At 40.6% G+C, this 26425-nt stretch overlaps 2 protein-coding genes across 7 annotated transcripts in view; one reads left to right on the plus strand and one right to left on the minus strand.

Moving 5' to 3' along the window:
• Nucleotides 1-455: 455 nt before the first annotated feature.
• rcbtb1 (regulator of chromosome condensation (RCC1) and BTB (POZ) domain containing protein 1) lies at nt 456-17972 on the minus strand. Of its 3 annotated transcripts, XM_034864634.1 has the most exons (15): nt 17963-17972; nt 10771-10777; nt 6233-6262; nt 5291-5585; nt 4797-4947; nt 4500-4666; nt 3671-3829; nt 3479-3586; nt 3249-3391; nt 2872-2935; nt 2248-2374; nt 2024-2150; nt 1749-1900; nt 1520-1650; nt 456-977 (listed from the first exon to the last, which is right to left on the minus strand). In XM_034864634.1, exons 3-15 carry the CDS (start codon nt 6247-6249, stop codon nt 837-839), a joined length of 1782 nt encoding a protein of 593 aa, XP_034720525.1. In that variant the 5' UTR covers nt 6250-6262; nt 10771-10777; nt 17963-17972; the 3' UTR covers nt 456-836. The 3 variants fall into 3 exon arrangements, with proteins under 3 accessions (XP_034720525.1, XP_034720524.1, XP_034720526.1); XM_034864633.1 differs by lacking the exons at nt 10771-10777; nt 17963-17972 and adding an exon at nt 6365-6446; XM_034864635.1 differs by lacking the exons at nt 6233-6262; nt 10771-10777; nt 17963-17972 and adding an exon at nt 6365-6424.
• The window catches only part of LOC117939365 (fibroblast growth factor 14-like), a 54650-nt gene continuing 35630 nt past the window's right edge, over nt 7406-26425 (plus strand). Inside the window, exon 1 of one of the 4 annotated variants that reach the window (XM_034864648.1) lies at nt 7406-7809. Coding sequence is in view for 3 of the 4 variants with exons in the window: in XM_034864643.1 (XP_034720534.1) it covers nt 12043-12709 (667 nt within the window). In the remaining variant the exon portion in view is untranslated. Of the gene's footprint in view, nt 7810-7877; nt 7973-11389; nt 12710-20394; nt 20484-26425 lie in introns of those variants that run through there. The other 3 variants (XM_034864647.1, XM_034864643.1, XM_034864646.1) reach the window with 3 other exon arrangements.

The raw sequence follows: 26425 nt of genomic DNA on the forward strand, positions 1-26425 counted from the left end.
TACTATACAAGGCAGATGAAGTCTGCGACAATGTTTTAGCCTGTGAGGTTCTACGTTGATGCCACGTTGAATTAAGGCAGTTCTGAAGGCGCAAGGGGGTCAAACGCAGTATTATTATGGTGTTCCTAATAAAACTTTAGGTGAGTTTATATTGGAGTGTGATATTTAAATTATGATCGTTTCCAGCAGCTGCATCTATCAATGTACGACTATTCTTACGCTCTAATTGGTGTGATACGAATGTTTCATGAATCCCACGTGAAGCCTGTCCTACGAGGATGTCTGCGCTCATATCTACGCTGGTTTCTATGTTAGGTTCATAAATGAGGGCCAAGGACTGCAAATGATAAAAATGGAGAGCAAATGTAACTCAAAGATGTGTGTTCAGTACAGTGGTATTAATACCCTGGCCGATGTTAAGTCAGTTATCCATAACAATAGAACTAGTGTTTTTAATTCATTCAAGGTATTTGATCTTCCATATTAACTTACCAAGAAGTACAGGAAGACATGTCAGAACATGGCAGAGAAAACTACTTAGTTAAAGTACACATACAGCCCATCAGGACCACAACGCAGTGCGACAGAGAGCGACTCCACAGGAACTGGCCAAAGTGCTGACTTCAGATCCATCAATAATGCAGCTTCAATTCTAGTCCATCTGTTAAATGAGGCTGCTTATGTGCCAAACAGGTGACAGTAAATATTTAAAGCTTTCTTGTAGGAATGTGATCGGACCCATTGTTTGTTTGTTTGTTTTTGACGCAGGGCTCTGCTGCCACAGTTGCAGCACAAACACATCCACTCGGTCAGAATATAGTTTATAAGAGCATCGCTTAGTTCTTGAAGGCTCCGCAGCGGCTAGCTTTGCTGATAAACTCCTTGAGCATTGCTCCATCCACCTGCCAGAAGGCTCCAGTCTGAGTCACCTGAGTCAGATGGTTTACACAAAACCTAAAACAAAACACTTCCAGGTCCTAGAAAAAAAGACAAATGATATTAGATAGGATTAGAATATACATTATTATCATCATATATATCATATAACATGAAAAAAGACAAAACTGACATGCTCCCCTTGGGGAATACAGCGCCACGGCAACAACATGTAGTATAACACAGTACAGTGTGGGAGCCTTTTCTAGAATAGAGCTGCATGTAATATTGTCCATGCAGTTCACTGTGTGGTCACTGGGTGTCACCTTATTCTGTGGAACTTTGAATCAGCTGTTACCAGACTGGAGGCGAATTTCTCATGGTCTAGCCAGGAGAAATCCTACTGTGATTTATAAAAAAGTGTTTGTAGAGATAGAGAATTTGTCGACTGCAGTAATGGATTCTTACATCATTACTATTTGACGGACAGTTCAGATCCAATCCTATCCAATTTATGTAGTTGTTTCAAATTCAGACTTGTTGTCAAGTGTATGAAAAAATAATGTAACTGTAAAAATAGGGGGAATCATTACATCCAGGCGTTTCAGTATTGTGGTGTACAGTACGGCAGTGTATATTGTACCTCTGCATCGTATCGTATGGCGGCAGACAGCAGGGTGAAGGCGTTTCCGACGGTGATGCCTCTCTTGATTATCTGCTGACACAGACGTTTCAGCCGGTTTTCACAGTAAGAGGTGGCCAGGTCCAACAGGCCTGCACCCAACACACAAATGCACAAAGGTGAAGGAAAGAAGTAGAAAAACACATACAAATGGGAAAACACAGTATTTGACAACTGTATGTGTGCTAACCGATGGCGTCCTCAGGGGGAAGGTCAACGGTGTCTGTGTAGAGAAACTGCAGGAAGGATCTGTAGACGGGGTAAGAGAACTGGCCGATCTCTATCACCTCCTGCTGATCCTCTGTCCACTGGGAGCGAAACATGGACCGGAAATGCTCACACCTACTCGTAAAAAAAGACCTTATCTACACTGTATACATGGCTGGGTATGGAAAAAGAAACGCTGTCATTGATTTATCATGGTTACTTTTTGGTCATGTCTTACACACACATGGACACACGCACCTGATCTTCAGCACAGCTTTGTGAACGTAAATGCATTTCCCGTCAACGCTGAATTTCAGATCAGACGTTTCTGGACTGTCGAACTCTTTCCTCAGAGCCTCCGCAACAGTCATGAAGCCATCATGTTCTGAAAATAACGCAGAACACAATAATCAAGCTTCATCCCCTTAATCAAGTTATGCTTTAAAAACAGATTTACATTAGCAAAATAATGTCTCTCTCACCCACAGACATGAGCCTCCACATGACGGAGGGGGTGCCGAAGCAGGCGAAGACGTCGTCAGTGTTGCTGAAGTGTGTGAGGTGTGGAATGAGGATGGACTGACCCCGACACTGGCCCCACATATACACCTGGGAGGTAAACGTTACTTGCAGCCAAATCACAAACATCATCATTGTGTAACACAAATCAGAGGCAGTTCTGTCCCACCAGCATGGCTTACTGAGACACTTAGTGAGGATAGAACAGCGCCATTGTTAATATTTAAGAGTTGTGACTGAGATATGCACTGAGCGAGACATTGTACAGCTGAAGAAAAAAAACATCAATGTTCTCTGGCAGATTAGTGATGACCTAAAACTGAAATACTATCCAAAACAAGGGAACAAAGACTGAATAGGCCCACTTAAAATCATTGGGACAAAACTAATAACACACACACACAAAAAACAGTGACAAATTATGAGAATGAAGCCCAACAAAAATAAAATATGCACATAGTATAAAAGGTGGCTGCGATCAGGATAAGCTCTAACCTTATCAGGAATGGATAACACTGCACAAATCCACTCCTGTATGAACAAAATACATATGGTCCCATAGAAGACTAGATTAATTGCATATATACCTGCCCGCTTTGGGTCTTGGCTGCTGAAGTATGTGTTGAATGGCATGCTGCGACCTCTACAATCCTGTTAAGTGAGAGACGTGGTAACAAATTGGCATGCTTTCATTTTTAAGTAAAGAATCACATGGAAACTTAATATTGTGTTATAGCCACAACAAGAAAAAAGGGCAGGATAGTTATTGTTTATGAAGGAACAATTCTATGACGAGTTCCTTATGCCCACTGACAACTACTTTAAACCAGGAGGGGAAGCCAAGGTACAGAGGGAGGAAATGGGGACAGGAAACAGGAAGGTGAAGTCTCAACAGGATGGGAAGAATGTGCCTGTCTATTCTCCAAATACAAAAAAAAAAATCAGCCCCTCCTTCTCCCCTTACCTCTCTTTGTCAGCCATGATTTGTACAGGGCTGAGGTGGTTGTTCTTGTTGCCAGTTCCCAGTTGACCGTAGGTGTTTGCTCCCCAGGAATACAGCAGCCCTTCGTCTGTTAGTGCCAGGCAGTGGCTGTAGCCTGATACAATCTGGAATACAGGGAATGATCTGTGATGGAGTCACGCATGGAGACTAGTAGTTGACGAATAACCTCGGCACACACAACATCCCCTCACCTGTTGCATACACAGCCCTTGTAGTACAGCAAGGCGACAAGGTGTCAGCTGGTTTCCGTTGTTTCCGATACCCAGCTGTCCATTACCATTGTAGCCCCAGCCATAAACCTTGATAAACATGAACAACTTTACTGTATAAAGTTCAGACTTCCTTAATGGGATCATTAGGATTTCATGTAATGCCATGTTAACCTCTCCGTTGTCGATCAGAGCCATGGAGGAGGTCTGTCCACATGTGATGCCAACAGCTGTCTTCCCCTGCAGGCAGCCGGTGACTCTCCTGGGGTAGGTCTGGTTGCCCGTGGAGCCTGAGCCAATCTGGCCACAGTTGTTATAACCCCAAGCAAAGACCTGGATGGGCAAGGAATGCCGGTCAGGACCAGGGATGCAACACGGTCAAATTAAAAAAGTTGTAGCACACGGAAAGACATTTTTACAATACTGTATTGTTTTCACATGGCTTCCAGATTTAAGACTAATGTGATTTCATTTTCATACTTCTTAGGTGGTCCTGAGATAACTTCTTACATATAATCGTTTTACACACACACACACACACACACACACACACACACACACACACACACACACACACACACACACACACACACACACACACACACACACACACACACACACACACACACACACACACACACACACACACACACACACACACACACACACACACACACACACACACACACACACACACACACACACACACACAACCACACACAACCACACACACCCCCTTGGGGTTAGAAATAAGCTGCTTAGTCTGAAACAAGCAGAGCAGGAGTTGATTACGTCATGGTTTTCAAGTGATCCGTCTAAAACTAAACATGAAACACCAACATATATGTAACTGTAAGTTGAATGTGGCCTTCCTGTTTCATGGTAATGAAATGATACTGCTTGTTGTGCCATACTCACAAGAAGGGAGTGTGACATGTATCTCAACCCCCAGGTGTGAACAATTACATTTAACTCAAACTCATCATTGGAAAATAACACTTACCTCTCCATCATGAGAGAGAGCCATAGAGTGATGTGAACCACACGCCACTTCTCTCACTTTCTTGTTCTGTAGGTTGGCGGTGACCAGCAACGGTGACAGTGCCTGGTTGGTATTCCCATTCCCCAGTTGACTGTAGCCATTGTGCCCCCAAGCAAACAGCTGTCCATCTACAATAAATAGACACAACAGGTCAAGATCAGAAGAGTCAGTGGCTCATAAAAATCCAGATTCTAAACTTATTACATTTTTGTGAAATAAGCCAAAGCTACAGGCCAGATGACACAAGCAAGTACCTACCCTCTGTGGTCAGTAGGACATGAGGCCCGCTTCCATAGCTCAGGCTAACTACCTTCTTTCCCTGCAGGAAGTCCAGTTTCTTTGGCACAACGGTGCTCAGACTGTCTCCTGTACCAAGGCAGCTGCTGCTGTTCAGACCAATCACAAATACCTGGGAATAACACACACACACACACAAAAAGGCTTTGGTACCAGTAACCAAACAACAAATAAAACTGACAAGAACACAGAAAAGCTACAGAGAAATCCAAGAACACAATGTGATGCTAACTAAATACAAATATGTAGGTACAACAATAAAGTGTTTAGACCAACTTGTGTAACGTTTCATCTTATGGTGTTATATGGTTCTACTGATAGTGGTATGGTGACATTTTAGTCATAAGGAGAATAAAAATAACATTTCCCGCAGTGTTTTGTAGCAGAGGTGGACTTGGTAAGATGTTAATTTCAAAAGAGGCAGAATATACTGGTGCCTCACACATACTCCTCACCTCGTTGCCATGTGTGATGTAGATGGCTTCATTAGCAGAGGTTCCAAAGACACAGGCCTGTCGGACTGTGGCTAGTTCCTCAGGGCTCAGCAGAGAGAACAGGGGCCACTTACTGACGTCCACCATGGCTCCCGCAAGACTTAGCCTTCCTTGTCGAGGAGGAGTAGTCAGGACTGATGGGGAGAAGGAGGGAGGAACGGGAGGGGGGTGACGAGGAGAATGGACGACGTGAGGAAAAGATGGAGGCGATGCTGGAGGAGGTGGGGAGCAAAGACCAGAACCATCTCTGCTGACACTTCAGGAAGGACAAGATGAGAGGTAGTTGTGAATAAATGGAGCAAGGCAGGGAAAAGGTCTCTCTTAAATAAGGGTCTAATGACAGAAAACAACATTAAAAACAACATATTTATTACCAAACTGGTTTTATTAAACCAGTTGATCACGGATTGGACAGTTGTACACGTACATGCGCTCAGAATTACATGCAAAAATAAAGTCAGTGGTATAGCCATATGTGAGAATCAGAAACTGAAGAAACTAACTCTTCTACTTTAAGAGCCGCACAAAATTATAGCAAGGCTCAAATGTTTGCATGTTCTCAACACAAAGTCTGTCAATTCAATGAATTATTGCCTTATAAAAGCAACTGAGTGATGCATTAAAAGACTTTCTAGCGTGTTCCGTGGACCTTTAAATTGCTAATTTTTTAAGTGGAGTTCGGCATCACGCTCTCTCCAGCGGAGCTAGCCAAACACATAGTTAATAGAGCATTGTCAGCGAGCTAAAACTATTATCTAACGCAACTGTTCCCTTTGAAGCTATGAGTATTAATAATCTTGTCATTATAAGCTATTTATATAAGGCTAAACCACAAAGCTAACTGGCACTTAACGCTAAGCATATTGTAAACAAGAGAAGCTACCGTAAGTGTGTTCTTCCTACCTAAAGCATCGCTCCATGACAACGAGTCAACTGAGAAAAGAAGCAGACAGAGATATATATTTAATTAGCTACAGTATCAATATCCGTAAAAACATCCACGTCTGCAATATTTAAATTAATAGTACATACTCCCCGACTGAACGTCTCCCCGCTGGTGTGTCAACAGTAGAGCTGCCTTTGCTTACCGTGTGTCGATTGGCCAGTTTTTCGTCTCCTTAATTTCCGGAAGAGTAGACTGTACATGAGCGTATTACTGCCCCCCTCTGGTCACTGGCCTACATATAGACAGCTCATTGTATTAAATGTTAGATAGTCAGAACCGTTCATAATGTATTATCATTGAACCAAAACATGTGATGATGTACACTGGTAAAATGACTTAACTCAGGTTTGCAACAATTCTTATGGTTGCAATTGTTTTATTTTGACAAAGTTAGCATTAAAGCAAATTTATACAGCACATGTTCGCAAGTAGGGATGTGGTGCATCCACATCTAAAATCTAAAATCTAAAATAGACTGGTCGGTTCCATGCAACATTCATGTAACATGTAGTAAAATGCCAACCAAGTTTTTTAATGTTAGGCCTAATGCGTGTTGTTCTTTTCACAGTTAGTCACATATTCAAGTTAAGTAAAGCAAACTGTAATAAAATGTACACTTGCATATCAGTCATACAGCTATAAAATACGTTTTTATGATTCCTAAGATTGGAAACTGCAGTTAAAAAAATAAAACAATCTTTCCATGTGCGCTTGTTGTGTAGCTCTCCTTGACAAACAGCAGGTGGAGTACCACATTGATATGGGCTCGGCTTAAATGTGCTAAATCCGGACTGCTACGTCCCATAAAATGCTCATACAGTACCAGAGAATTAGAGTTTAGACATTGTGGTTTTAATATGGGCTCAGTTCAGATGTCATGATTGAGATACGAGTTATGATGGTTTGTAAACATAGAAAGTTATTAATTTAATTATTTTGACATTATATTCACCAGGAAACTAATCGAGTCCAAATATGTTTGGGGCTTGTCTTGTACAAAGTCTGTAGATAAATCTTAAAGAATATTTAGTGTAAAGTAAAAACTTGTTAAAAATGCACCACCCGCGGCCAGCATGCTAGGTGACACAAATCAAACACACCCACGTAGTTGCGTCAAAACAAACCCAAAACCTGGCAGAACTGTCAAAATAGGTGCTTAACTGGTCCTCTAACTACTAAAGTGCTAGCGTTGAGTAACAGACTCTGTGGTTGAGCTCCCAGCAAAGAGACTTCTACATTTACTTAAAAACGTCTACTTTGAGTAAGGTGTGTAAACCTTTTTACTGTTTGTGACCATAAAACCTGTCACAGTTGTGACTGTGAGTCACTTTTTCAGCTCAAGACCTAGCTAGCTAGCTAGCTAAGTGCTGCGTCGACTCGGTTTATAGCCTAACGTTAGTGGCACCAAAGAAGAGGCTGTGGAGTGGTTATCTTTTGCATTGGAAATGAACGACTAGAGAAGTTAAACATGGGGCAGTTTAAGGAGAACTTCGTGGTGCTCAAGACTCAAAGAACTATTGCCGCGTTCAGACAGGTGAGTACAACAACACACTTGTACTTTAGAAGGACGTACTGCGTTGCCTAGAAACCTAGCATCGTAGCACCATGAAACCGTAACGTTAGCTTTTGACGAAATTATGTTTTCACATTTCTGTTTTTATAGTAGGTGATGCTTTATTCTGCTGTTAATGTGGCAGGTATGAAAGGTTTATAGTGCTTTGAACATTTTTGTTTCCTTGTCGGATTTTTTGTCCACTTTTCTGGTTAACTTGTGTAGCTAGACTGAGGAAGACAGTTGTATATGAATTATTAGCATGCACAGGCTGCAAATGTCTGTTTAAAGAGAAGGACTTATATTGTTGTCACCATAATGTTTTTACTTCTGAGTACAAGTTATATAAACTTTTACGTGAGTCAAATTTCTTTGACGTTGCAGTAGGCCTGCGTTTACTTAAGTCGATTATTTATTAGTAGGCTACTCTTTCCAGTCCCACGTGTTATTTAGTTCTTACAGAAAACCTTCGAAGAAATGTAAGGAAAGTGTTGCGATTTCTTTCTCCAAACATGAAGGTCTACACTTTACAGTTTCATAAACTCTCCCCATGCTTACAGGAATATAACTAGGCAGGTAGAGTAATGCACCCTAGTGCAAAAACACTGCACCAAAAACTAGAAGGTGCAGCCTAAAATGTATTCATTTTAAATTGTTGAATGTAAACTCTCTCCAAGTTGCTGAAATCTCAAAATCAAACAAATACATGACATGACCCAATCGTCCTTATCTACAAGATATCAGTGGTCTATAAATATTCTACAACCTTAGACCAAACTGTCCATGGCCATTTTTAAAAGGGAGGCTATAGGGAAACTGCCGCTATTATACCGTTTAAATATCCCTTGTTCTCATAGAAATACATTAGAATACTAATGCAACATGTTAAATGTAGAAAACAGAAACAAGATGTGCTTTCAGGGGCCACCATGATCGCTCTATACCCCTGCAAAAAGATTTATAATGAGTTGATAAGTTTTGGAGTCTTTCTGATGTCAAATATCTCTCTGACTGTTGTAATTAAAAGTCACCTCTTTTCTGGTTCATTTGCAATTTATGAAATCCCACTGACTCAGATTTCAGTGTTTTGCTTCCTCCGTTTTTCATTCCCCTTGTTTTTCTCTTGCACCCTACTTCCTCCCACACCTTCTTTCTCTGTATTCTTGCACTGCTGTCTTTTTTCATTCTTCTGCCTTTCCCAGCTCCATTACTTTCTGTGCATGACAAACAAACACACTTGTACACAGGCATGCAGCTGTGGCTGTTTGCTGTTGGAGCTGAGACCTCACTATGTGTGCAGACAAATTATATTTCGCCCCTTGATGACAGCAATCCCATGCTTCAGCCTGGAGCGCCTCAGAACAGCACAAGCTGTGATCACAGTGTGGAAAACAAATCTGCCAGGCATCAGTTATCCTGCAGTAATGACTGTGTGTATCTCTTATGTATACTGGGTCCTTATTGCGATGTCAGAATATACTAGACGAGCAGTAGACATCGCTGTTTGTGAAGACCATTATCCTGGACTCATTTGCTGATACTGCAATGCAGCTGAGAGTGATGTCTGTTCCAGGAAGTTTGGTGTTGGTCTGTAATTGGTCATTTGTACCATTGCAGAATTTCACTCATCTGAGTGTCTGTCTGTAAACTTAGTGGCGTGCAAGGGAGAGGGGTCAGAATCAGCTTGGAGCTTCATAAATTAACCTTTACATTTGTCATATATGTCTAATCTTGTCTTTAAATAGTATACGTCTTTAAATTTCTTTTCCTAAATTCCCAGGTCTGCACCTTTTTTTTCTGTCAGTTCTGAGGGAAGCTTATTACACTGCAAACATCAAAGGCACTTAAACTGATTTTTCTTCCCATTTTTCTCAGTAAAACTGTTGTTTTTGGGCTTTGGTGTAAAAATTGACTAAATCACAGGCAAATGAGCCACAACCATATCTAGGGAATGAATGGTGTGTTTTAGTTCCAGAAAACGCTCTAAAGGACTTGATGGTGTGTGCTACCCCGATTTTTTCTGTTTTTTAAAAACATTTTCTATCATTCAAACATTTAATTAAACATTTAATTATTTCTCTTATAAAGACACATTAACGTGACTTGGTGATTTAGATCTGCAGAAAAGTGAAGTCTGGTGTGTTTATTGCTGTTGGTTGTGGTTTTGTTAGTTTAATTGGTTGAAATGTCACTTACGCTTTGATTACGGTCCTGAGACTTCACATGCATGTCAACAGGGTAATAAAGCCGTCCACTAATAAGGTTTATCGCGCGCGTGTTTGTGTTGGGAGTTTGACCAGCTAATGTGGATTCAGCACCGTGGACATCGCCCGCTCGCTCCCCTGAAACCACTGCAGCATTTTCAGCTCCCTGCAACCGCACAGTCTATGGTTTCAACCTGCCAGCCGCCACGAGTGCAGACAGTCTATTGTATTACTGAGATACGATTTTAATAATTATAGTATATGAAATACGCCAAGCAGCAGTAAATCAACACAATTTCAACTCTTATAATCTAATTAAAACATGTGAAGGATACAATCAGTTCTAAAAGATAAAAGACGTCACTCAGAGATCGTACACGCCGAAGCCGAACTGACTAGACGACCCCACTGTAACAAGGGAGTCGTGCAACAGGTGTGTACATGTGCCGATAGAAAGGGCGGCATTGGCAGCTGTTGGAGTAACCCTGTCTGATACAAAGAGAAACGCGCTCGTAAAAGAGAGACAAAGGAACGTGGTGGTCATGGAAGTGACGCCATCTCGGCGCCCCCTACCCCAAATCGTGTCCGTTACAGATTATATCCAGTCAGTCCAGATACTGACGGTGTGGGAACCATACGTGTCTACCTAACTGCAAACAGCCCCCCAGTACGGCTGCATCAAGATGCACAGGCATGCCGGAGGTTACCCGTTCCTTCAGAACAAAAGTCGAGGGCAAACCAGACTGCTAATTATTCTAAGGAAAAGAGTTTGGGGAATGGGCACAGCTCTAGGTCGAGTCAGCAAACAAAGTGTACATTGTTTTGCAAGCCTACAAGCGACAAAGTCATACATGTGCTTACTGCAAAATGTTCTAATGTTTCCACGTCATTTGGCACTTTAATTTTGAGGCCTGTTCTTTTAATTTGATTATGGGAACATGAGTTTTTATCCTGAAAATATATGTTAATAAATATAACCAACTAACTAACTTTAGTTGCCAATATTGTACCTACCTATGTCACTGCGGATTTGATTATAAAAGGAAATTGAACAGTTACATTTTCAATTTACTTCACAATTCTTCTCTAATATTTAGACTATTTTCTTTATTGTACATAGATAAGAATGGTCTTTTACTAAATCAAGTAAAATGTTGTAAGACAAAAGCCTCCGTACTTAGGCTTTAAGAAAGTAAAAAAACATATAGATATATTGTGAGAAAATACAAATCTTTGAGGAAAAAGAGAGAAGCTTTATCAAAATTGTGACGGTTCGGACTTTTGTTTTGAAGGTGCCAACCGGAATAGGTGTTTTGGTTAATTGCTCCTACTCTGTTGCTGGTTGGGTATAGATAGCCAGTATTCAGTGCACCTCCTCGCGCCCCACCGGCTGTCGGTCGTCTCGAGCGCTGCTGAGAAAGACGCTGAAGCACCAGAGGTGCGTGAGAGGACCAGCCAGACCCGGGCTTCTTCTTCTCCTACTTCTTCTCCATCTAGTTTATGGTGTAGTAGAGACAGCTGAGCCATAGTTCAGTTTTTTTTTTTATCATCAAGGTGAGGAAGAAGAAGAGGAGACAGACAGACAGGCAGGCAGCAGCAGGATCTTGGCGCATTGGAGCTTATGGATTATTGAGAAGTGGAGGCCGAAACGCGGATCAAATATTCATAAGGACTTTTTGAAGACAAAAACACATAGTGGGACAGTGCAGAGATTCCCTGCAGTGATTCACCTGCCCGGTCCAGCGCTACACGCGCTCACTGACCAGAGACCAGAAAACCAGCGCTGCTGCTGGAGAAGGATTCTGCATCTCGCGCGCGCGTGTGTCTGAGTGAGTGTGTCTTAGTGACTGTGTTTGGAAAGGACCCCCCCTGCTGCAGTACTTGTCTGCTGTAGCCTACTGGAACAGGGATGCCACCGACTTACTGACGGACACCCTGTATCCGCACCCCTTCCCTCCTCCCCCTCCTCCCCCTCTCCCTGGACGCACCGACCCCAGCGATCCCCACTAATATGCAATGGTTTTTTGTGCAGAAGCCGACAGCTGCCGCGTACCGCCGACCTCACGCTAGCGCCGCCGCATGCTTGTCCGCCGCTGCCGCTCCTCTCCCCGTGCCGCGCGGCACACGACGCCATTTGAAGAGGAGCGCTCGGGGGCTTTTCACGCCGCGGCGGCCGGGCGGCTGCAGCAGCGACTTATCCTCCGCCGCTGAGGACCACCGGCCGCTGGGGCAGCGTGAGGTGGAGACCGCAGAGAAAAGCGCCGCAGCGGTAGATCTTTTCCTGTCGCACGGAGACGACTCTGGCGCGGAATACCTGCGGCTGCTGGTCTCTGAGCTTGCGGAGGATCCGGGCGAGAAACCGGGCGAAGAGCCGGACTTCCTGCTCTTATTTTTGTCTATGGTGCAGATTAGGGGGCCGAAGCACCGCCGAACTGAGCCCATCAGCTGGCCGGCTCTGCTGGCATGCAAACAGGGGGGCGGATCAGCCCCCATGCGGTGGGTGAATTTTAGGCTGCCGCATCCGGAACGCCTCTTGTCCCCCACATCCTCTTCCTCCTCCTCCTCCCCCGTCTCGGCCAAATCCATGCGGTTTATTTGGAACAACATTTTCAGCAAAGGATCGCATATGCTGCAGTGTCTTTGTGGCAAGAGCCTCAAGAAAAACAAGAACCCAACTGGTAAGTGTGTGAGTGAGTGTGTGTGTGTATGTGTTTGTGTGTGTTTGTGTGTGTTTGTGTGTGTGTGTGTGTGTGTGTGTGTGTGTGTGTGGGGGGGGGTGATAGTGAAATACTTTATTGCTTTCATATGCCTGTAGGAGTGTGTGTGTGTATTCCCTCCCGACACTGCACTCTATGACTGCTTGCTGGTGTTTCTCTGCAATCGCAGTTGTGCAGCAAGTGAGTGCACTAGTGAAGGGGAGGGGTGTGTGACGGGGGAGCAGAGGGAGAGGAGGGGGTGATAACTTATTAGCACAGAAACTGAGTACAGTGGCAGTGCGTGCGGAAAAAGCGTGTGTGTGTGCTGTGTGGGGCAGAAATTCTGCAGAAAATCAAGTCTAATGCAGCATACATACCCGTTCAGGCTCCAGTAACCTGCATGATTAAACAGCACATGGCGTTGTTTAGACTTTAACTGTGGATATTTAGTGCAACTTGTGGAACAAGAAACGGTGTGTTTCTTCTTGTGGCTGCAGACATTTTAGTCAGACTGTGTGGATACAAACATTGTTTTTCATGAGATTTAAGAATGAATGTGATGCTGTGTTCAGCAGAGCCCAGAACTTCTTGGGGGAATGACTTTGAGTGTGTACAATGTTCAGTAAAACTTTTTTATGAAGGTGAGCTGTTAATCATGTCCAGTATCATGCTCGGCTTGCTCGGCGTTCTTCTAAAGTTGGATTTGTGTACATAGATAACTTTTAAAGGTCAGTGCTGGGAAACCCGTCAGTGACTGTGTTCATCAACAGGGATGATGTAATTTAAGAGTGAGATTCAGTTTAATTCACCAGCAGGTATTTTGATTATCTGAGTCATGCTCTCCAGGGTACAGAACACATTCAAGCTTTGACCAAACATAATAGTTTGCTTTGGTCTCGACCAGATTTTCCCTCTGCTTTGGTTGAGAGCAGGACAGAGATTGACATTGGCAGCATTGCAACGGGAAGTTGACATTATTGGCATATTGACATTGCATCAGAAAGTTGACCCGTGTATCCTCACGAGGCCCCTTCTAGAAGTCAGATGGCAGTAAGATGTTGTGTTTTCATTTAAATGTGTAACAGTGAGTATGGTATTTTTTCTTAGCATTGTAATTTAAAAACGTTTTTGGAATGGTTGACAAAGGGAATTTTCCTCGTTTTGGACTTTGTTAATTTGTGTTGGGTCATTCATTTTTATATTTTATAGACCAAATTATTCAGCCAACTGAAAAAAGTCATTCATAAACTAGTTGATAATGTTAGTACCTAGTTGCAGCCCTAATATGAAGTCAACTGTAGTACACTAATTTAGCCAAACCTCAACAATAGCTGACTGATGGAATTTTTATTTATGAATATGCAAATGTGTAGGCACTTTGTAGTTTATGACATAAGTTTAGATTTATTCTGTGTCTTGCTCAAAGGCACTTCACCAGGCCTTGATTAAAGGAACAGTACACTACTATACCAGCTAAAGGGCTTATTAAAAGTGGGCCATTTATAAGCAAGTTATAACTTAGATATGTGGTGTTTTTCTTCTTTTTTCTTTTACTTTGACCCAATCAAGCTAACATTTGCTTAGCTGCCATTACCTTAAATTGGTTTGATGGAAAACCTGTCACTGGCCTGTTTTTTGGTGCCCAAAACATATTTGGGCAAATAAAAAGCTGAGCCACCTGCCAATCAAGCAAACACAAATATTGTTAAGCCTTAATACATCCTGAATTAAATAAATGTTCTCTAGGCTGAGTTTTCTCTGACTTAGCATCTAGTAGCATTTAGGTGCAATGGCAAACAACAAAATAAGTGTAATTTTTAGTGTTGTTTTAGAGTGCTGTATAAGTGGAACGATTTTATACAAACACTAAAATGCATCAATGACCTATTTACACTCAGAGCTAGCATAAGTTTCATTATGTGGGCACTTGAATGTTTCCACTTGTCCTTTGCTGCATTTCTCTTTACATCAACATAGCTCTGTGGTGGCAGATGGTAAATATTTGAGGAGTAACAGAGAGTCAGCATTGAAAAGTGATGAAATTAGTAAAATACATAAATGACGTGTCTTCTTTTTGTCCCCGAGTCATATTTTTCAGTTTAAATGATTACAAAGCACTGTCCGTCTGGTTTTGAGCTGATTTGTAAAAAGGACAAACTCTAAATAAATCAAATCTGAATAAATACTGCAGCCCGGTGTATCAGCTTTGGTTATTGAGTTGACTGTCTTGTGGCTATAAAGACATATAGAACCTCAATCATGTCTATACAACAACACTATTTATGAGATGATCCTGATTAAGAGCCAAATTCCACCAATACTTGTGGGAGACTGTAGTTTGTGGCAGATACATACCAACCCCAGAGCCATGTATAAAATTACATTATTAGGTTTAATAGGTGAAATTTTCTCATGCATACATGTCTCTTTTTCTCTTCATCACTGGCTGATACAACAATGATTCCACATATTAACAATTTATTAAAGGCTGCTAGGGCTTTCCTAAGAAATATAGTATATGTGTATTTTGTTAACAAATATTCCAAGATAAAAGCCCGTAAGTGATCGACAAGTAATCTCTGGGAAAACACTAGAGGCGTAAGACTTTAGCACCAAATTTGTTGCAAATATTATATGCAACAAATTGTCTCAGGATTGCACACACAGAGCTCTTTCTTACCACCTAAGAAGTATGAAAATGAAATCACATCAAACTCAAATCTGAAAGCCATGAAGTTATGTGAAAACAGTACAGTACTGTATTATCTTTCTACGTATCACAACTGGAGGTGCGTGTGTGTGCGCGCATGTGTGTGTTTGTTGTGTGTTCATTAGTTCATGGCCTCATTTTCCAAACACGCTGCAGAGTCTGCAGAAAAACATTATGACTTTGCTGGTCTGAAACAAACAAAATCATTATTGATGTGTTGGCACAGGTGAAGGGACTAATTTGCTAAAGTGAAACATTTTCTCCACTTTTCACTGCCTTCCAACACACAACTGCACGCAATTTATAAAAAGTGTCCCATGACTGGTTGTTTACTTTGTGTCTTCTGGGCTCTCTGTTTCTGATTATGTTCCTTTTTAAATTTTTTCTGCTCTTGATTTATTTGATGAATTGGCTTGAAGCTAGACTTGCTGGATTTATGAGAGAACGCATGTCCTCCTGATACATTGGCAGTAATATTACCTTCTTACTCATAGTTATCCTGCAGATTCAATCCCCCTCTTTGGGTCTGGAATGTAATTAAATGGACATACTCTTTTTAATGTCATTTTGAAGTAAAACAAATGAATCAACTTTAATGTTACTGTAAAATGTCATACATGTTTAAAGTTTTTTTTGTAGTTACAGTTTTACGTATCAACTGTCATTTACTTATTTACACTTTAATTGGCTTCATCATGATCTAAACTCCCCATGTTATATTATTTTCAACTTTTCAAAAGTTTGATTAGAAACATGGGAAATAAATGACTTTTACAAATATGTGGTGAGTTCAAATAATTTCATGGGCTGTGTGGGTGAAGCTTGAGACAAAAATAGTCCACAAATACCACAAATATGACTGACAGGTTTAGGATGGGCAAAAATGATCCTACTGATGCTTAACTAATCCTATCCAGACCAAATTTAGGGTACTTTCAGGGATTTTAGTGTCAGTTGACGATCACTATGGACTGTGTGTGTGTGTGTGTGTATTTGTGTATGTGTGTGTGTGTGTGTGTTAGTTTATATTGTTGGGTTACTTTATTACTTTTACTTTTGTAGTCTGTAATCTGTATTATTATTATTATTATGAAAAAAATGATTGAAGAAATTCTATTGAATTCCTAAAATGTATGCAGCTGTTTCTTCTTGTGCACACTGTTCTTCAATCTTCCCTTGCAATTTTCAACCCTTCTCCATGAATGGGTTTGTATGATATTGGGCGGCAAGGTGGAGGCTGGGGCTGTGGCCTTGACAAACTGACACTTTGCTTGTTTGAAAGCCATGATGTCTCTCTCTTATGGGTGGGCCAAATTCTCTGGGCGGGCAAAGCAGAGAAAGGGGAGGTAACCTTGTCCCTTATGACCTCATAAGGGGCAAGATTCCAAATTGGCCTATCTGAGCTTTCATTTTCTCAAAGGAGGAGCAGGATACCCAGGGCTCGGTTTACATCTATCGCCAGTTCTAGCCACTGGGAGACCATAGACAGGCTGGGGGAAGTCATATTAATGTTAAAAAACCTCATAAAGTGAAATTTCAATGCCATGGGACCTTTATGTAAAACTTGAGACACAAAAAAACAAAGTCTTGAGTTTTTCCTTTTGACACAAACTCCGCTCCATCGCTCTTATACAGCAGCAGTCAATGTGGTGCATACAGCAATAAATATGTGGAATACTTACAAATTACAGTGCATTACCTTTCTTAGCTATATGTATGAATAGTTCATGAAAATACCCCGTTGCGCTTTATGTAAAGTTTGCATTAACAGTAACAAATTCAATGCAGTTACAGCTGTAGGAGAGTGATCAGTAAACGGGGAGGATTCCATCAATTTTGTTGGAATTATTTATTACGGAATGATTAGTAACAAAAAAAATCAATTCATGTACAACCAACTGGGGTAAATTGTCTGGATCCTCAGATGAACCAGCAGCATTAGTTTCATTCATTGTTAAAAGGAATAAGCGACAATGTTAGTCAATGTCTTGTGTCCCATGTGACGTGACCCAGATAGAGAGTTTCACCCTTAATAGCCTGTGTAGGCGTGCATGCCCAAACACACATGCATGCTCACTTTCTCTGGAGAATTGCCATTAAGGCGTTGTACTTTATATTTTATTTAAACACTGGATTATAGCAGTGGGGTTTCTGCCAACTTGGATCTGTACAATCTGAAATGAAATGCCCACACACACATACACCGCACATTTGTGTTTAAATATATTGTATTTTAATTTAATTCTGTGGATATTTTTGGGTCAGAAGTATTCTAGTCATGTTTTCCTCAAGCTTGCAACGAAGTAAAATTGCGTGTGTCTCTTTGTCAATCTTTCTTAGTTGCGTGCTGTTACATTGTGCTACAAAAGTGATGAGTGTGACAAAACGGTGACAGTTATAGTGATGCCTGTCCTCTAAGGTCACATGGAGGGTTTTGGTGCAGTACTTTAATATGCTCTCTCTCTCTTTGTGTGTGTGTGTGTGTGTGTGTGTAAAGATGGTGTTGTGTAAATATTATATGCAACAAATTGTCTCAGGATTGCACACACAGAGCTCTTTCTTACCATCTAAGAAGTATGAAAAGGAAATCACATCAAACTCAAATGTAAAAGCCATGAAGTTATGTGAAAACAGTACAGTACTGTATTATCTTTCCACGTATCACAACTGGAGGTGCGTGTGTTTGCGCGCATGTGTGTGTTTGTTGTGTGTTCATTAGTTCATGGCCTCATTGTCCAAACACGCTGCAGAGTCTGCAGAAAACATTATGACTTTGCTGGTCTGATCTGCTTTCCCTCTGAACTCTCATGTACGTCATACTTCACACACTCACAAGCTGTCAACTAGTCACACCAATCACAAACACATACAGTGCAGTCACAAAGGTCATTTATATAATCAGACAAGATAAACTGAACTGAAATTAACTTTGTAGGTAAAAAAAAATAAATGCCAAAAACAATCCAGTATTTCTTATATGATAACCATAGTCTTAAATATAACTTCTTTTTATGTCTTATATACACTTTAATACGGTTAAGTTTATCATATGTGCCAATAAAGCTCAAGTTGAGGCTAGCTGGTGTACATAGTGGAACATTTAGCAGTATAAGAGCCACATATTTCTGTCAGGTGTTGGTGGAGACTGTTTGTACTAACTCTATGCTTTCCTCAGCATGCTCTGCATTACTTTATCCTATGACCAGTGTTCCTAACAGCTACCGTACGCATATGGATAGCCTTAAATACAATGGCAAGCAGTTTTATAGAAGAGGCATTCACATTTTCCATTTGGACCCACACACTTGCTTAGCTATAGCTGCAAGCACATATAGAGCAACGTGTTTCCATTTTCAAAGTGTATAGCAATATTTCAGCTAAGTCGAACAGTTAAAAGATGCTTTGAAAGTTTAAAACTGACCATTGTCTTGAAGAGCAGGTTTCCAGCACTCTGCTAGCGGTGGCGGAGCAGTGCATGGTTTGCACATGAACTGCACAGTGTCTCCAGCAATACAGAGCTGCCTGTGGACGCCTGCTCGTAATGTATCAATATATGATACATATATATTATTTATCAATAATATGCGATTATTGATAAATCGCTCTATTGCTAGTAAATAATCAAACTTAATCAAATTGCATACAGGCACAGTGAACTTGGGGCTTTGGAGGCCCCTTAGAGTCTTGGCTCAGGGCTGTTGCATGCTTTGACCAGTTGATAATCCACCAAAATTAAGTTTATGTAACAACCAAACAGGTAGAATAAAAATATGGTTAATATTTACACACAATTATACACAATTACCTATTTAATGTGAGGAACTATTTCTTTGGTAGAAAGTTCCAATTTAATGTGTTGACAATGAGGTCTGTGTGCACTATCCAGGAACAGGACTAGTGGCTTTAGAGATTTGTGTGTGTGTGTTCTCACAACATTATTCAGTCTTAAACATGCTACAACTCTTATTTCTGGAGAGAGTGCTCCAAATTTAAATTTGTCCCCTAATTCTTTTTATCACATATGTCTGCTACAAATGTTTCAACCTTGAAACTGCAGTTTACCAACTTGTTGCATTTAAAAGGACAACATTGAGTTAAATGAATGCAGTTCTTGAAGGATTTCCCAAACAAAACAAAAACCCTTACAAGACTGTTGCACTGTTGATCACAGTGTGACTGAAACAATGAGCAAAAGTGGAAAGGTGAATGAGTGTTTGGATGGCTCTCGCTCCAGGTTTCTGTCAAAAGAGAGTGAGGGTTGAGTGTTATTTTTCCAAGTGCACTTAAAAAGCAGAAGGGCATCAAAGGCTCAGCTTAGAAGTGTTTTCGCAGACTGAATGATAAGACAGAGAGAAACACTTGAAAACATCACAGTCCCTCTCTCTGACAAGTGAAAAGTATTTAATTGGTGGGGCTGGAGATGCTGAATATACAAACTGGATCATAATGCTTAAGCATGAACAGTTAACCGTTAAGAAAAAGTAACTTTAATGTAATATTGATGTGAAAGCTAAGCGGCTTACATTACAAGTGAACAGGAATCTGAAATTCTGTGGATCTGCGGACCGTTTTTCTGCTTGGGGTGGGAGATGTGTTAATTTTAATTAATTGTTTTTTTTAATTCTGCAAAAAATTCTGCAGACTTCTGTACGGCCTTGCTGATGAGTTCCCACTCTGTAGCTCTGTAGCTTTTTCTTAGCACCCTTGTCTCTTTATCTTTGTTCTCCACTTTTTTCCTTTCTACCTCTCCCTCACACACACTTGAGCTGACTTTTAGTCTTCTCTTGTCTGTGTTAACCTTTTGCTTGATGACAGCCTTGCATGATATAATCCCCATATCTGTCCCCCTCACTATTTGTGTGTGTGTTGGTGTGTGTCCTTGTCTGAGGCCTCGTTGGGGGACTCGAGATGATTTAAGAAGTGAGTTTCAGTGTCCAATGGGCAGGTGTGTGTGTTTGTGTGTGTGTGTGTTAGCCATGGACTATGAATTTATACTGAAGGTAGCCGAGAGAAGACTAAAGGCTGCTTTGGGCAGAGTTGACCCAGGTAAGATACTCTTTACACTGGCAACAGCTTCAATTCAATTCAATTCAATTTTATTTATAGTATCAACTCATAACAAGAGCTAAACAGCTGTGTGCATCTGTCCTAGAAAGAGACTTAAGAAGAGAATAGAGAGAGAGAGAGAGAGAGAGAAGGATAATATTGTGTAATTAGTTGCTTTACCTCTAAAGAGAGTCACTTCAGAGAAAAAAATAAATACATAAGGACTTCTCAGCAATGTCCTTCATGCAGTCATCCAAATACAGTTTTAGGTATCAACTTTTGTTGTATATTTAATATGTATGTTATGTTCAAATATTTCATGGGCTGTGTGGGAGAGGCTTAGGACAAAAATTGTACAGAAATACCAAATATGGCTGACAGGTTTGGGATGGGCAAACATGATCCTACCGATGCTAAACTAATCCTATCCAGACAGAATTTAGGGTACTTTCAGGGATTTTAGTGTGAGTTGATGATCGCTATGATTCCTGAGCCTAACACAGTTCTTACATAGCTAATGAATTTGGACTGATAATGACAATATACACTTGGCTTTATTACTAGCAAACATGTTTTATTCTTCCATTTAATTATCTCCTACAGTATATGTTATTCTTGTGTGTGGCTAAATTGCTTTTCCATATATGAATGTGTGAGTCAAAAAATGCAGTAGTTTTAATCCACCATAACCTTTAAATCCTCTTTGCTCTACCTATACTAAACATGTTGTAATGGTGGTAATAATGGTAGTATTGTGAATTAAGCATGATTTGGCAAACACCCCCATAAATATTATCCCACATTAGTTCACTGCAGGTGATTATCCACTAGACAAGCAAACTCATTACAATCTAAAAACAGAAGATTTGCAGGGATGTGCAGCCAGAGAAGAGCAAGTTTACCAACACATGCTTTTAGTTCAAGATAAACTTTAGATAGCCAGCATGGTCAAATCAAAACAGTCGGATTGGGGGGTGTAGGATAGATAGAGGCACCAGACCTGATGATTTTTAAAGCATATTATTTAAATGTTCTTATTGTCAACACATCTCATGTTAAGACCTGAATAAACACTGCGCTGCATTTGTCTGTCAATACTTTTAAACTTTCTCTTGGCCCTCAGCCCCAAGCTCACTATTATTATAACTTTTTTTTAAATGGCAGTGAAAAGCAAATTCATTAAAGCTGACTTAGATGGGTCATAATGAGAATCTAAAAGGTTTCTCCGCTGATAAAAAGGCTTACAAAATTGTGTTTTGATAGTGAACTCCACTAATTAATACTCTCTGCCTCTCTTGTAAAATGTGAAGATTTGGAGCAATTTTCAGCCTTTTGTCTAAGTTTAAATGAATTGTAAACTCTCTCATCTCAAATCCCTTAGCCTGTTGTTTCTAAGCCCCTATGAAAGCATTCATTACAGGGTTAGAAAATTAGTATTTTCATACCCCAGGGTGGGCATGTTGTATTTATATATGTCTTTATTCCCTATCCAACTGCAGTTATACCTGTAAGAAGTGTTGCTCTGAGATTTGTATTGTGGCACAGCTTGGATTAGATGCAGTCTTATGTCAGCCTCACGGTCTGAATGGGATCCTCAAATTTCACTGAGAGGGATTACTGTACACGCATGCACATACTTTATACAAGGTGCCTTTAATGCAGCAATGTGGGTAAAGCAGATTAGTGAGAGGTCAGTCTCAGAAAGGTGTTTTCACCACCCAGAGCAGTTAAAATGTTGCATTTATACCGTGCCTAATGCCATGCCACAGTCTCCTGTATCACCTCAGATTTGGAGTTAGTAAAGTTAGTTTTTATTATATCTGTTAATTAATGGATGTGTTAGAAATGTTGAGTCTCTTTGTTTTTACCCAGCAGAGACATTTTCCAAAAATCCACCACCTCATTGTCAAAGGTTCTCTCCACAGAAATGTGTGAGGAATAACACATTTTTCAAGGATAAAAAAAGCTAAATGGATTATTGTACTCGTACTATAGCTGCCTGGAACTGCTAAGATAAGATAAAGTTCTCACCCAGTGTGTGCATGGCTGTGGGTGGCACTGCAAAACATTCTGCTTTGTTAAGTCTTGCATCCAACATTTTATCTCTTGTCACATTATCTACCTACGCTCTCTGTTCCTGTTAATCAAAACACATTTTTTTTGTCTTAGTCATTCAGCCGGCCATACACGAGCATAAGGGTGGGAAAATCAATTGATTAAAAGATGCATCACGATTCTCTCTAGAACAAATCAATGCTCAATTCTAATAAGTTAATAATCTATTATTATTAGTAGTATTTTTTCAAATGTGTTGATTTTTATTTAGAAGTTCTAGTCTCCAGATATATACAAATAAAGAAACTGAGTGACTGAAAGAGGATGGGAAAATGGACAAATAAATAGAAGTTTAGGCAAGAGTGCTGAAAAAAAACGAGAAAAAAAGGTTTTTTTATATACAGTATACACATGATCTAATAAGACGTACATAAAATAATTAGGCAAAACACATATAGGCTGTTCATCTACTTTATCACATTACAGTGCCCGAAAGTTTGGGAACCTCAGGTAATTTCTTTTTTATTAATGTGCATAAAGAAGCCAAGAAAAGATGGAAACATCTCCAAAAGGCTTCAAATGACATATCAGACATTCGTATAATATGTCACAAAAAGTTAGGTTTTATTTCCATCTTTTACACTTTCAAAGTAACAGAAAACAAAGAAATGGAGTCTGCAAAGGTTTGGGCACCCTGCAGAGTTTATATTATGCAACTACCCCTTTGGAAAGCTGAGACCTGACAGTGTCATGGATTGTTCTCAATCATGATCTGGAAAGACTAGGTGATGTCAATCTTAAGGTTTCAAATGTCCAGACTCATCTGACTCCCCCAACAATCAGCACCATGGCTTCTTCTAATTAGTTGTCTAGAAAACTGAAACTGAAAATAGTTGACGCTCACAAAGCAGGAGAAGGCTATTAGAAGATAGCAAAGCGTTTTCAGATGCCAATATCCGCTGTTCGGAATGTAATTAAGAAACGGCCCTCATCAGGAACAGTGGAAGTTAAAGCAAGATCTGGAAGACCAAGAAAAATATCAGACAGAACAGCTCGCAGGATTGTAAGAAAAGCAAGTCCAAACCAATGTTTGACTGCACGATCCATCCAGAAAGACCTGGCGGACACTGGAGTTGTGGTACACCATTCCACTATAAAGAGATACTCGTAGAAATATGGTCTTCATGGAAGAGTCATCAGAAAAAAAACTCTTGTACGTCCTCACCACAAAAATCTGCGTTTGAAGTTTGCAAATGAACAAATGAACAAATAGACAAGCCTGATGCATTGTGGAAACAAGTTCTGTGGACTGATGAGGTTAAAATAGAACTTTTTGGCCGGAACGAGCAAAGGTCGCCTTGATATTCGGTTTAGAATCGAATTGTTGGCCTCTGAATTGGAATTGAATCGTGACGTACCCAGAGATTCCCACCCCTACGCGAGCATTTGAAAGTTTTTTATGCAGTAATTAGCACACTAAAACATTTTAAAACTTGTGTCAAAATATTTTAATCTGTAACAGCAAAGATCAATTGAATTAAAACAGTCTTTTATATGATGCCAAAGTGTTGTGACGGAATGGCAAACACATTCAAATAATGACTCGCCAAAGACACTATCAACTCATTACAGAGAGGCCAGCAGTTTACAGTGATTTAAACATGTAGAGGCATGACAATAAAATCCCTGTCTTTACTCATTAAAGGGCCAGTACAGTAAAAATTACTGTTGTCAGTCAGAGGAGCAGTGGGCTGGGAGTTGTGATTTAGCTGAGGCTGAAGGAGTGAAGCTCTTGGGGAAACCATTTAATTCTAAGTGCTGTCTGACTCCAATCACTGCAGTACACTCACACACTTACACAACCACAGGCGAAGACGGACTAAATTAATTTGTATTGGCAGATCCATTATATTTCTCTGACAATGGTCCAGTTTGTACTCTCAATCTCCAGCACTACACTGTACTAAAGTGATTGTATGATTCAGTTGGGACACCGCTGTTAATATCGCGTTGTCTTATTACCATGATCATTTTGTAACTTTAATGAAATATTTGTTTTGCGTAATCCTACCTCTGTGGTGGCAGAACAGAAGACGATAAAAGGTAGATGGTGTCTTCCTAAACTGTAGAGCTGTTAACTCTGCTTCAGACTTTGCCTTTTTTCTCAGCCCTCCGCCCCTTTCACCTAGCTTAGACTTTCAGCACCTCCCTAATTCAAAGGATTTCTCCTTTTGGTCTCTGTACTTATCTCTCCCCCATCCCCACAGTTCCACCCTCTCACTCATCTCCCCCTCTTCCCAGCTACCTCTGTTGTTCTGACTTTCTGGGGTAAAGATCTGGAGCAATTATGTAACCATTCTGATGCAGAAGTCTTCCAACTGTTCTCAACTGTTATGGGTTTGCGTGGAAAATTGTCACTAATGAGATGAGCCTCCTTCTATACCTGCTCTAGCTGCTGGTTTTGACCTCTGACCTCTATGTGGAGATCTAAAAATGGAAGGAAATACGATTAAAATACTGCTTTTAAAATAGCTTTAAGAACTCATTATACACATCCAATGCCTACAGTCTTTTTACAGTCGGTCACTGGAGAAATGGCATGACTAACACAAATTGACTTTCACTGTTATTACTTCACACTTCAAAGTACCAATGACACCAGAAATATTAGAATAGCACTTCCTTAGGATATTCCTGTGAAACGTCCCTTAAGCTAAAAACAGGGAGCTTTTAAAAGAGAGATCAATAGTAATATCCATAAGTCCTGCTGTTGTTGAGAATCTGACATACTTAACCCAGGGTTGGAGGCCCATGTGGGGTTGCTTGATATGCAGAAGACAGAAGAGAGAATAGTCTACTAGTGTAATCTAGTTACCTAGCAGGACCTGGAGCTCACCGCCAGTGTTTTAGTTTGAGTGTTAAAGGTGTTAGGATAACTAAAATGTATATATTTATAAGCGGGGTAAGTTTACTAACGCCAGCTTGCTATTCGACCAACACTGGCGGTGGGCTCCAGGGGGGTTTGTGCCTCGCTACCGGGTGTTTCAGTTTGACTGTTAAAAGTGTTGAGATTATTAAAAGGTATTTACAGTATTTAGAAGCGGGCTGGCTGCTAGTTGGCTAACGCTAGCTTTAATGCTACAGAAATAAGCCGGACAGAGTTGTCCCTCATCTGGCGATAGAAACCCTGCTGTCCCCGGCCGTCCTGTTGGACAGAGCTCCACAGACTATAAATCCACAGATTAAAATTAGTTTTGCACTAAATGTGTTGCAAGAAGTGTTGCAAAAGTCGAGGGCGCAGACTTGCCGCTGTGTGATGCGAGATTAACAGATTTGAGAGGTTATAACCAGTTTTGGTTGTACTGGAAAAGTGACTGAAGCAACAAAACAAAAATAATATGAGTACAGATTTTTTTTACAAGCTCTGAACTCATATTATACAATTGCTCACATCGCATCTACGCGCTCTCACGTTTTGCACAATATTTACCGTCATATAGTCTGTTGGTTTACTATTTCTTAAAAGCAATTGAAGGGGGTTACACTGACTGTTTTGCCTTATTTTCATTTTTATTATTTTACAGTTTTTTTTTTTTTATTCAATAGTAACAGCGGATAGACAGGAAAGGGAGAGACAGGGGTGATGACAGGCAACAAAGTGCAGCAGGTCGGATTTAAACCCGTGCCACTGCCATGGACTCACCCTACATAGGGCGCACACTCTACTAGGTGAGCGTTATAGCCTTACTTGGTCTGGTGTGACCAGTATAGCTTATGGTGGCTAATGTTAGCTAATGATAGCAAACTTTGGACAGATAATGCTCTCTAACTGATACTACTGTGTCAAATTGCTGACTTTATGTCACATATTGCAGTTAGTTCTCACT

The sequence above is a fragment of the Etheostoma cragini genome, chromosome 24 (genome assembly GCF_013103735.1).
Source record: "Etheostoma cragini isolate CJK2018 chromosome 24, CSU_Ecrag_1.0, whole genome shotgun sequence".
NCBI lineage: Eukaryota > Metazoa > Chordata > Actinopteri > Perciformes > Percidae > Etheostoma > Etheostoma cragini.

Excerpts from the sequence above, each read along its gene's own strand:
- rcbtb1 (XM_034864634.1), bottom strand. Across the intron at positions 4,948-5,290 it reads ACATCACACATGGCAACGAG|GTATTTGTGATTGGTCTGAA; the intron begins GTGAGGAGTATG and ends TGTTATTCCCAG. Across the intron at positions 2,375-2,871 it reads CCAAGACCCAAAGCGGGCAG|GTGTATATGTGGGGCCAGTG; the intron begins GTATATATGCAA and ends TTTACCTCCCAG.